The 12415-nt window shown below is 34.9% G+C and overlaps 2 protein-coding genes across 2 annotated transcripts; one reads left to right on the top strand and one right to left on the bottom strand.

The window, feature by feature from the left end:
• The first annotated feature begins 689 nt into the window (after positions 1–689).
• LOC130951618 (putative protein phosphatase 2C-like protein 44) lies at positions 690–2379 on the top strand. The gene is made up of 5 exons (XM_057880315.1): positions 690–907; positions 1004–1297; positions 1395–1665; positions 1792–1889; positions 2046–2379. Exons 1-5 carry the CDS (start codon positions 875–877, stop codon positions 2181–2183), a joined length of 834 nt encoding a protein of 277 aa, XP_057736298.1. The 5' UTR covers positions 690–874; the 3' UTR covers positions 2184–2379.
• A 578-nt stretch (positions 2380–2957) lies between these two features.
• Positions 2958–9971, bottom strand: LOC130950473 (COP1-interacting protein 7). Its single transcript, XM_057878975.1, has 13 exons — positions 9758–9971; positions 8959–9138; positions 8518–8638; positions 8379–8436; positions 8212–8264; positions 8068–8126; positions 7374–7526; positions 7075–7268; positions 5373–6928; positions 4336–5283; positions 3749–4154; positions 3405–3470; positions 2958–3289 (listed from the first exon to the last, which is right to left on the bottom strand). Exons 1-13 carry the CDS (start codon positions 9814–9816, stop codon positions 3219–3221), a joined length of 3924 nt encoding a protein of 1307 aa, XP_057734958.1. The 5' UTR covers positions 9817–9971; the 3' UTR covers positions 2958–3218.
• Between the last annotated feature and the right edge of the window lie 2444 nt (positions 9972–12415).

Here is a 12415-nt window from a genome sequence, read left to right as displayed (position 1 = left end):
CGTTCATAAATATTTGTTATGCCTCTTCATGCCGTTTGTAACATGCTTTTATTAATTAATTAGTAATTGAACAGGTTAAGAGTAGTTTGTTTACCTTGTTGAAACTTGGTAAATGCATTTTAATACATGGTCAACCTTTTATCTTTTTAAGAATATATAAGAGGTTTAACATCCACTTAGAAATACTAACTCGTAAAAGGGGTTAGAATAACTGAATAATCCTTAGTAAAATTCTAATTAATTAATTATCAATTACTTTTAGGAATACTTGGTATATGTCAACCCAACGCGTTGATTTTTCGTTTTATTTACTCTATGGTTCTTGACATTTAATTCCTATTCAAAGTTTCCTCCTATCTGAAGATTGAAGCTAATTGGAGTACCTTTTCTAAATTCAGAATTCTTCTCAACGTATTTAACATTACTTTCTTTACAATTTATGGGTATCTTTGAGTCAAAACACAAATTTATTTGAAGACTTATATAGTTCTCAATTTAATTAGTCAAACCAGAAAAACCAAATAAACATTTCTACATTTCTAGAGTACATTTAATTTGTAGTCTTATATTGAATTATTAATAGCCTTTTTTTATTTTTAATGACTAAAAATTACATAAAAATATCGAGAATGAGTTAATATAAATATTTTTAAAACACACATTTTCAAATATATATTTCTTTGTAACCGCTAGGAATGTTAAGGGGTTTGAAACTCATTAAAACCCTTTTATGAAAGGCACCAAGGCCAATTGTTACTCAACAACTATATTCTGATCTATATTCAAAGCTTGGTTTGTTAATTTTCTTTGTTCAACATATTGTGCAACCATATGTCATTTTATCTGACCAAACAATAGAGAGAAAAAGAAAAAGATGGGATTCAAATATCTTCCTCTCAAGCTTAAGGTAATTTTTATTCAATCTTGATTAAGAGATGGCAAGAATGATTCTTTATAGATCAAGAACTAATAATCTTTGGCTGTTGTGTTTGGGTTTTGTAAGGTTTTCCGGCTGAAACGGTTTCTGCTAGGCCGCGGCCGAAGAGGAGTAAAGAGAAAGCATGTGATGGTGCCTGCAAAGAAGCCTTCATGGATGATGCCAATAACACATGGATATTATGTGGTGGAGCATCATCAAGGTTCTGAAAAAGACCTTTTGAACTTCGATTCAGTAGTGGTGCAAAGAGAGCAAATGGATCATAACGAATTGTGGTATTTCGGAATCTTTGACGTTGTAGTTGGAGATGTGGTTACCAAGTACATTCAATCCAATTTCTTTAACAAGAAGCTTCAAGAGGTTAATTGATTTTTTTTATCATTGTGTTACTTTGTAATTGAAGATTCTTGAATCCTATATGTTTGGTCTGATGTGGAAAACTATATGTTATACATAGTCTCATTTAAGGAGGAAAAGCAAGGAAACGCTGAAGAGGGCATACCTTGGTGCAAGGGCAAAGATAAGAGAGGAGTATGAATCAGATGAAAGAAGCAGAATGGGTTCAGGATCATGTGTTATGGTGATAAATGGAGAGAAGCTTGTGATAGCAAACATGGGAGATTATAAAACTGTTGTCTGCAGAGATGGCATAGCTCATCATCACACATCATCTGGTAGACACCACCAACATTCACCAAGAATACATTGGTCTCGCAGACTCTTCTCCGGTATTATGCATATTTAATCTAACAAAATACTCTCTTTTGTTTTTTTGTTTATTTAATATATCTATCATTTTCGCATCTTATTTTGGATGCTATAGCTGTGTTTAACAAAGTATAGATGTGAATCAGGTAAAAATCATTCTAGAGGCTCAGAACTTGTTGTGAAAGGAGAAAGGATTGATTCAGATACTGAATTTCTGATAATGGCCAGCAATGGTATATGGGAGGTAAGCTATTTAAACCATTATAATTGTCAAGGTTTTATCAACGAGTAAGTTTCTAAAACATTAATAAGTGACCTTACAATACTCATAAAGCATACAAGTGTGTTTTCGAAAAGCAGGAAAGAATTGAATCTTGCATATGTATATGTGTATATGTAGGTGATGCAGAATCAAGAGGCAGTGAATCTGATAAGTCACATAGAGGATCCCCAAGAAGCAGCGGAATTCTTGGCAAAGGAAGCTATGAATAGGATGAGCAAAAGCAACATCTCATGCTTAATCATTCGCTTTGAGTGATAATCATGCAATCCTAATAGGCAATTATCTATAGAAATGTGACAGTGTAGAATGCCTATGTTTCTTTATCCATTTCAATATGGTCCATTGACTTCAATGGTTTTAGAAAGAAAGTATATTGTTCAACAGAATATTGTGTTAGATTAGATTGAAGTTCAAATTCCTTTCTTTCTTTGGAGTTTTCTTTTGGATTATGCAATTAAATTAATGATATTCATTTTTATTATTAGAATAATTAGTTTGAGATCTTAAAGAAAATAAACACCAAACTAATTGAATCCACAGAGTAAGATCCACGTCGTACTATTTAATGTCTAAAAACATAGTCATGACTAGCATTTATCCATATTATTTCTGTTGTTTTCTTCAAGAATGCCCGAAGAGAATTTTCAAAAAGCAATTGAATTGTCTTCGTATTCAAAACATGAAATACTAATATAATTTTATTTTGAATAAAATAACAAATAAACACCTATAATTTACACTTCAAACAAATTAGTTAAAAAAAAGTCAATAAAATCTTCCAAAACCGGGATAACAAATTTGATTACCTTCAAATTAGCCATCTATAATTAAGATAGAAAGTCTTAATTTAAACTAACTTATCCACATTTATTATCTTAGAAGATTTTATTGGTAATTCTTTTTCATAAAGAACTAATCTGTCCAAAATGTAAATTTTCAATAGTTTATTTGTCACTTTATAATTTTTAATAACCCAAGATTTTTCGGATAACAAAAAAAGAAAATAGAAAGGAGATCACCTTCTCGATCCAAAAGATAATATCTAATTTAATAAGATACTAGTAAATATACAAATTGATTTTCGGAATATGAACAGCAGCACATGAATTTACATACAAAGATCAATTTCACAGCAATATATTATATATTAATTACTCGGTGATCTTTTCGCAACCACACAATAACTAATGACATATCAACTGGAAAAGAAAGAAAGAAAGAAAGAAAGAAAGAAAGAAAGAAAGAAAACAAGAGAGGAATCCAAGTGAAGGGTGAAACCACTATATTGTATCAAGCCATATTTATTTTCTTGTCACTATTCTTGCTTCGAAATGGTGATAGCAATGAGAACGACCGAGAAGCTGCACAAAGAATATGGTTTACCATTTTACATATTAAGAATGGAATGGATTATAGATATCAAAAAGTTAATTCAAATGCACTTAAATTAATTGAGAGCATGCATTGAGTACTCACACTTTTGTTGAGTTGAGCTGGTAGTTGGTGTTTCATCTTGAGAGATCAGATTCTTCAAAGTATGAACTGAACATGAAACAGGACATATGACTGTAAGTCTGTAATCTCAGGGTAAGTGTTGCGCTAATACGGGTACAAATATTAGATACGGCAAGATACGATACGACACAAAAATACGAAGGCAATACATCTTAGGTAACATGTCACAATAATATAGCCAAGATAAATATTTATACAAAAAGAATTATATAATTAGAGAAAATTAAAAAAATAATTGATATGGACAAAATTTAGTATCCATGGAAGAAGATTTATTATGCTGAGGTCCAGGAGGAGCAGATTACCTTCAATGGACGAACCATTCGTTCCAATCTGATCTGCCTCAGCACCATCATTGCTGGCATTATCGGAGTCGATGTTGTGTCCAGAATTTGCTGAGCTATGACTCTTTTTTCCAAACTTCAATAGTCTTCGGAAACCTTTTGATGATTCCTTTACCTGAGGCTTCTCAACTGCCTCAGGAATCTTCTCAAGTGTTGAGTTTCGAGCCTCGGACACATGTGCTTTAACACTCTCCCCGCCAATTGCCGTGGCCTCTAAAACGGTTGGGACAGCTTTACCATACTCAGTATTTCTGGTGCTAGGATCTTCCAAAGAAGAAACTCGGGCATATGGAGCTTGATATGTTTCCTCGGCAACAGAAATGTTAAATGACTTCGAATGTTCTTTCTCTTTATCATGCAATTTGACCTGATTTGGAAGATATCAAATTCAAACTTAGATGATGCACAAAGAAGTTCTAAGCAATATATGCATTTCTACAATCATGCAGATAAGGGTAAAAATAAGACATTAGTGCTGAATAGATTTAGCATATCTCTAGCTATAATCAAAGGCTCAAAGCTATATCATCTAAGTTATGAATACATACTCCAGTAGATGCATGTGGCAGGTGTGATTGGCTCCCTGATGTTGCAATATCTGTCATATCCATGCTTGGAGGTGAAACAGGTGCACGAATAGCAACATATCTTGTTGCTGGCTCACATTTCTCCTTCATGTCTTCATTATCATATTGCTTTTTCAGTGTCTCAGTTTTTTCTTCTGACTTATGAATAGCAGGAGCACAAGGTTTCTCACATTCAAGCATCACAACAGTCTTCTCAACAACAGGATTGTCATCTAGGTCTTTAGAGGGTGAAGTTTGTGTTTCATTTTTCTTTGCTAAGGTACTGTCTGAGTTCACAGAAGGCTTGTTACCATTCGATTTCTGTGCCTTCTCTTTGACTGATGATTTGTTTTGAACATCATCACTTGCTGCAGAAGTTCTGATTTTCAGTTCCGGAAGGGCGGCAGTCTTGCTTTTATCGTAACTCACTATAGCCGAAATCTTTTTGCTCTCAGGTCCATCAACGGATTTAGTCTTTGATATTGTCCCGGCGTTATGTGGTTTAGCTGAGGAAGTCTGACGGACGGTGCTCATTTTAGGTTCTGATAATCTTCTAATCCGCGCCATCGATGCCTTAGTATCTGTTGTACCTTCACCCTTCTCAGGCTTAGATTCAGGCAAAGAAGACACCGATCGGCTTAGTTTGTTTTCAGACGACTGGCTTCTGGTATTCAATTTGCTGGTTCTGGAGACTTTTGAGTAATCACTAGATCCAGCAGAAGCAGTTCGGACGGGGAATCTTTGAAGGGGTGAGGATGGTCCTGGTTCCGAATCACTAAATTTTGATCCTTTATGAGAGCTTGGTGAAAGTTTTGCCGGTAATTGTTTCTTGGTTACCGGTGACTTTGTTGTAACTGTGCCACTCTTGGCAGCAATTCTCTTTTGCCTCTCTAGCTTTAAAGCTTCTAGGCGTTTTATCTCCTCTTCTTCCTAGTTATTATCAATAAACAGAAATGAATAGAGTTGAATGACAGATGAGTAACCTTGAACAAGTGAACAACATGAAAAGAAATGAGTACCTTTTCTTTCTTCATCTTTTGGAGATCAGCTTTATAGTTTCTCAATCTATCAGCACGGGCTCGCGCCTCGTCCAAAGGACTCGGTTTAGAAGGCTTCCCTCTCCTGATTGGCCCAACAGCCTTAATCTTATCAGAACTATTTGGAGTAACTTTTGATTTCTGCTCTTTATCTGGCTTCGCAGATTCTTCAGTCACGACCCCTTTGTTATTCTTATCTTGCAAAGAAGGACCTTCAGCCTCGGCCATCATTTCATAGTCTAAAGCAGGGTCATAACTCATTGACACCATTTCCGCTCCACGTTCAGGCATCATGCTCAATTCATCTGGCTCATAATTTATCCCATTAGATGATTTTTCTTCCTTTAGATGCGACGTTGGAAACTCAGAGTCCATGTCAATAGCATTTCTCTCATCATGTCCCACATCATTGACTGCAACCGACCTATGGTCCACTATGTAGGAGTCATCATTCATATCATGAAACAACTTCCTTTCCATTTTATTGTTTGAATAACCTAGTCCACTGACTGCTTCCATATCCGAGGAAGGATGTGAATTATCAAAGTGACCTTCATGTTTTGGGACTATGAAATCATCATTTCCAACAGTCCTATAACCACGCCTTATTCCATTTGCTTCTAAAGATTGTACATCTATAGACCTGCCATCACTAGAATGCCCTTCCTTCACAGACAATGATAAATCATCACCAGATGCCCTAGGCTTGAGGGTCAATCCTTTGCTAATGCTATGCATATCCATAGAACCACTGCCTTGAAGTTCATGCATATCTCGCTCACTAGAAACCAAAGGATCATCACCTACAACATGTTTCTTTCTTCTCATGGAATTCGCGTTTGGCAGATCAAATTGTTCTTGGTCTATGGCATGTCTATCGTCATCAGCATCTCTCAATAAACAACTTTGGAATGCTTGCCAGTGTCCTCCATCTGCATCATTCCCATGGTCTACTTCCTTATCTGTCAAGTTCAACCTCTTCGCAGATTCACTTCTGTCCCTTCTTTTCAAGGTGTCCACAGATTCCTGAGCATCTTGGCCTTCATCTATTTCTGAGCCAGAATTTGAATATGATTCACTGCCAGAAGAATTTTCAGCCTTTGTTATGTAATTGATGTTCCGAATGACCACCATTCCAGATTTCTTTCTGCCTGATCGGCTACCCTTCTGTCGATCTCTACTCTGTGAACCATCCCTATCCATATCTGCTTCATCCTGCAACCTTGATTTTGAGGTTTCTACATCCCATGTTTCTGATTCAGTATTGCTGTGTCTACTATCCATGGAATGCCTTCTGTGCCTCATGTTTTGACCAGAAGCAAATCTTGGCTCCTCCATAGGTGAATAATTTGGCTGCATATATGGACTGTTTCCAGGATAAGCTTGGTAGTAGGGTATACCTTGAACCGGATATGGTGGAAAGACAGGTACAGCACCCAGGGGAGAATGGACAGGCCATGGAGGAAACATAGGGTGCGGGAATTGACCTTGACTATTATCCCCAGGACTTAGAGATGGTTGACCCATTGGAGGAACATCTGAAAATGTGCAAACAAAATTGTCAAGACATATGCATTTGGGCATGTTAGAAAAGATATGAATAATACGATATTATGATTTTCTAAACTACTGATGATAAATCCGTATATTTACAAGTTTACAGTATGTTGGAATTGATAGGCACCTGAATTCGCTTTCCCATTATTCCCCGAGTCTGACTCAGTATGCGGTGTAGAGGCCATAATGGGAAATGTGATGTTTGATGTATTTGCAGGGACGTCCGAGTGATTGGACATCATTTCAGCAGCTCCAATTTCAAGCCACTGTCCAGTTTCGTGTTTTCTTTTCCATAGATCTCTATATTTTGAGCATGCATCCCTAACACGTGATGAAATTAACACCAGGTAAATGAGTGAAGAACCAAAGAATTTACCAACCAATACAAAAGGTCAAAATAGCCTACAAAAGAAAAGCTTTTCTTACAATAAGCGCGATGCTCCAAAGCATTCAGCAAATGAGACTAAGGCTGGCATATGATCAATGTCGAAACCAGCAGCAACAGCACGTGCAAATGCCATGCCTTGCTCTTTCTGCAGCACTGATTTACGGGACTCTAGGACTTTCAGAAGATGGGCTCTAATATAATATGTCATAGAAGCGAACACAAAATAGGTTTTAAAATTCTGTTTTACAAAGTGCAAGGAAACTCAATGAATAAGACAAACTTTAATATAAAGTATAAGACAAGCTAACAAAGTAGAAACAGCTATCCTAACAGTTTCACACTATCATAGATGTATTTATAGACTGTGTCTTTTTGCATGCAGTGATCCCTAAATTAGATTACTTATCCCAAAGAGAGATACGCTTTCCAACATGCTGCTTGCAATACAGAATTATACATCGAAAAATCAAGTTATGGCCAAGCTAATATAAGATTCACCCTAAAATTCTTTTTCCGACTTATTGCCAACAGAGTTTGTCTATTCTGTTTAGAAAAAAAGAAAAGGTTGCCCGAATTAGAAATAACTGCAATGGCTGGCATATTTAAGTATGCTAAGGACAGGTGCATACATCTTTTATTTAATCATAAACAGCCTTAATTAAAACTTGAAACTTCTACCTGAGGTGCTCATAGTTGAGGGAAAAAATCGAAGGATAGAAAATCGGCACTTACTTTGAGTTTTCTTCTGATGCAGTGATGCTTCCATTTGCTGCAGGTGGCTCTGCATCAGGCTGGGACATAACCACGGACAGTGAAATGTGAATAGAGCATAATCAACCTAATAATAAATTATTGGAGGTATGAAAGACCACTAACCTTGTAAAGGACTATTGCTCTCTCCTCATTGGTATCCTGCACAGTCTTTCGGCCTATGTAAAGAAGCAAGATTCCTCAGTTGTAGACAATTATTAATCTTAGCAGACATTTTACCAAATATATAATTGTTCAATTCTGTGCAGAGTGATATTTTGCAATAAACTTACTTGTTCTTTCAGGTGTGGCTTCAGTGTTTTCTACATGTTTTACTTGATTTTCTTCCGCCTGCAGAAATGTATGATTGTTGAAGAAATAGTCTTTTGGTGCGGTAAAAAAAATCATAGAATATGATATATATTTACTTACAGTGCTAATCCCTATGCAATTGTTTCCTTGAATTGCAATTGCCTCTTCAATTTGTAAGATTTCAGATTCTGTAGTATACACACGTTCTAATATCTCAGGAGTGCTCACAAAACGGACAAACCTAGAAAAAGCAGAGAAATAAGTTTATACAGGTAAATTTGTACAAACCTAAAATGTAACCTAGAAAACATTTCTAAAAGAGAAAACTTTTAAGTCCCCCAAAGGATGACTTCACTGCCAATTTCCCAGCGCATATCTTTTGTTTCGAAAGACTAAACAGAGACATAACAAGAATTTAAGCATAAAGATCACAAAAAAGGCAACAATTGAGATCCATACTTGTGAATAGGCGATGACATTGTCTAAGAAGCAAACTTAAAATAAATTCAACTTCCAAGAAATACAGACCGCAATTATAAACCGAGAGTTAAAAAGTCAAACCTTTCGACAGTTCCCTTGGTAAACCATGTGACATCGCGGCTACCATCAGGCTCAAGAACAATTGAATAACCACCCTTGGCCATCTGATCCTGAGCAGCCTTCAAGTGAGATAGAAACGGATGTAGCAAGCCCGATGCTATTTTCTCCTTCTTTTCCTTCACATTTATAACCAAGTCAAACCTGATTTACAGAACAGCACAGAGGGTAATGCATCAAAACCACAAGTAAGGCTACAGATACTACTACATTCTCAATTAAATCGAGCTTTAAGATGAATCAATCAGGGATACAAAAATGGAAAGCAAACACAAAACAGGGTTTCTCAGAGTTAATCCACCTTCCTTAAGCCTCGGTATTGGCACTAAAAAAATTACCAATTCCAAACAACCATACTTAGACACCCATAGAACTTCAAATTTTAGCACATTAGAGTTTTTTAATCAAATCTAAACTGGAATGTTATACTCATGTTGCAAAAAGGCCAAACCATAGTGGCTCCAATTAAAAAAAAAAAAAAGTTAACTCGCTTGAGAGTAAAACTAAACTGAACCACACTCCAAATAAGGAAATAACTAAATAAGCTAAAGAAATTGCACCTTTAATGAACTATTCCGGTTCAGAAACTAGCAAATGTCTTAATACAAAAAAACAAAGAATGCCTACGAAAGGTTCACCATTCCATAACCCAAATTCAATCCTTTATTAGTGCCAAGTTTGCTTCTTTGAGGTGAAAAATGACAAAAATGAAAAGAAACTCAACATGCAAACCATTGATGAATTGGAGTGATACTATTATTACCTGGTTCTTGTGGGTGTGAGCTGAAACACAGCTGAATCCAACTTTGTTGAAGAGTTCATTGTTTCTTTGCAACACTAAAAAACACCAATCACAGAAGCTAAGAGCCTAAGACTAAAAAAGCAGAAACTTTGGGTTTTTTTCTGAGATCAGTGGCCAACCACAAAAGGGTTCTCAACAAAGGAATTTTAAAAGAAGAAAAAGAAAAAGGGGTTGAACAAATACAACCCAAAATGGGGTTCAGTGAAAAAAAAAAAACAAACAAACAGACAAAAAGACAAGCTTTTTTTTATTGAAAATGAAGCTTTGTTAGACTTTAGGACTCAGAAAAAAAGAGTGAGTTACAGAAAGAGCTACAAAGGGAAAAGCAATGCCTTCAGAAGAAGTAGAAGAAGAGGGATGAGAGTTGCAAAGAGAAATGAAGAGAGAGAATCCAAAGATTTCTCCTTTTGCTCCAAATTCCAGTGCGGGTTTTTTTCTGCGTGACAACTGACAAACCAAATGGAGTTTCATCTTTTCTGTTTATATTGCAAATATTGGAAATTATTGAGGGCATAATTGGAATTTCAACAGAACATACAGACAGTATTGGAGCGCCCAATAGTGTCAATGACTGGATTAGACGGACAGATCTGCTTGAAACTCAGAGGTCTTGGTTTAAATTTACCATACTACCCTTTGTAATACACTTGTTACTAAAATCCTAATTATATTATTATAAGAAAAGATTAATAAGATAATAAGTTTTTTATTTTTATTTTTATGTTTTTACTAAAATAGCTTTTAGTCAAAACTTGCAATTGCAAGTGAAAAAAGATGTGTAGATTTTTCTAATTAGAAGTATGGTAGGTATTCATTTTAGGTCAAAATTTTTAATGTACTCTGTTTGGATCTCTGTGTTTAACCGTTTATTAAGTATTAGGCTGGCTAATAATTTTCTAATCCTATTCAACAATCAACAAATAATAATTCTGATGAACCACCCTGATTAAAAAAAACTGTGCTGTATGGAATCAATTTATGAATTATCTATTATTAGTGAGGGACTAGGTTAGTGAGTGTCACACATATGCGTAGCACGAAAAACTTAATTAAATTTTAAATGGATTTAGCCATTTAGTAATATTTTTGTATAGGCAAAAGGAGTCTAGGCTTTCCTTTGTTCTGCTAGAATTTTTTCTTTAACAGAATTTATACAACGTCAAATTTAATTCTTAACTTTTTCATTTACAATTTATAAAATAGTGAGACCTCTAAGTAACATTCAACGGTTGTTGCATGGCAGACATAATAAAAAGATGAATTAATTTCCACATACAAACTTTTTTATTATACAAGTCTTACAAGTTCTCAATATTTCTTATCCCTAAAATGCGTCTCTTATGGCACGTATATTTCACACGCTTCCTTAACAGATTTTTCAATCAATCAACGCGTGAATATATAATTTTCTTTTTCGAAAGGATTTCGTTTCTTTTTTTGAATCCTTTCTGTGTTTTCTTGCCTTCTCTTTTCGATCTCTTTCGTACGTTTTTCTCTCCCTTCTCCTTCGCTGTTTACGTAAGTTTCTCTCTCTTCTCTTTCTTTGTTTTTCTCGTTTTCCATTATTTCTGAAATCGTTTTGAAGATAATGGATGATTCAACTTCAGATTGTCAGCTGAAGCAGAGCGAAGTGGATTTTGAATTTGAATCCAATGAAGTTCCTAAGGTGTGGTTTAGTTCCAATTAATAATTGAATCCGAATTTAAATCCAGTTAGTAGTTTATGATTGTGTACCTGAATAATGTGTGAACCTTGTCTGTGAAATTTGCTGTTTATTATTTCTTGTTTTAATTAAATCTAATGTACTAGTTCTGATGAATTTTTTGCATTTTATATCAGACGTTCGAGTGTAAATCAGAAATATTTGGGTGTATTTCAGGAAAGTTTGGGTGTATTTACAGTTTGTGACTTTTCATGTCACTGAGGGTGAATTGTCTTATTGTTTTAGTTGAATTGTTTTAGTTTCTGTTTAATGATTATTCATGAATCTGATTTTTGTCATTTTTTATGATGGTTTTATAGTTGTATTTGCATTCTATAGTTTATACTTGTTTTAATATGGTATATTTTTGGTGTATTTTATAACTCCTCTGTGGTGTTTGTGAGCAGTTTGTTCTCCACATACAAGTGTTTTTCTCATACAAGTCTTCTCCTCCTTTTATTGTTTTAAATCCAATCAAGTGGCTGAAGTGTGGTTCAATTCAGAAGAAAAAAATACAGCATTAGAGAAAACATTTTTTTGTACAAAAATGTTATTTGTACACTAAAATCAGCCACCAATGTATTTGTGTATAAATACATGTGTGGTTTAGTTTATTTTCAATGTATATTTGTATTCCAGTATATATTTTATACTGGTGGTTGACTTTGGTGGCTGATTTTAGTGTACATGTAGTATAACTCATTTCTGTATTTGCAGCAAATTTGGGTGTAAAATGACGATATTTGGGTGTAACACAAAGATATTTGGGTGTATTTTTATTCTGATAAGTTCTGTATAATTCAAAACTCTTCCTCTCCCTCCTCCTCATCTTCTACTGCTGCTTCTTTTTTTTTCATCACCATCACCATCTTCTTCTTTTTTTTCTTATTCATCTTTTTCTTTTTGTTTTACCTTCG

Source organism: Arachis stenosperma, chromosome 9 (genome assembly GCF_014773155.1).
Source record: "Arachis stenosperma cultivar V10309 chromosome 9, arast.V10309.gnm1.PFL2, whole genome shotgun sequence".
Classification (NCBI taxonomy): domain Eukaryota; kingdom Viridiplantae; phylum Streptophyta; class Magnoliopsida; order Fabales; family Fabaceae; genus Arachis; species Arachis stenosperma.
This window is presented reverse-complemented; position numbering and strand designations above follow the sequence as displayed.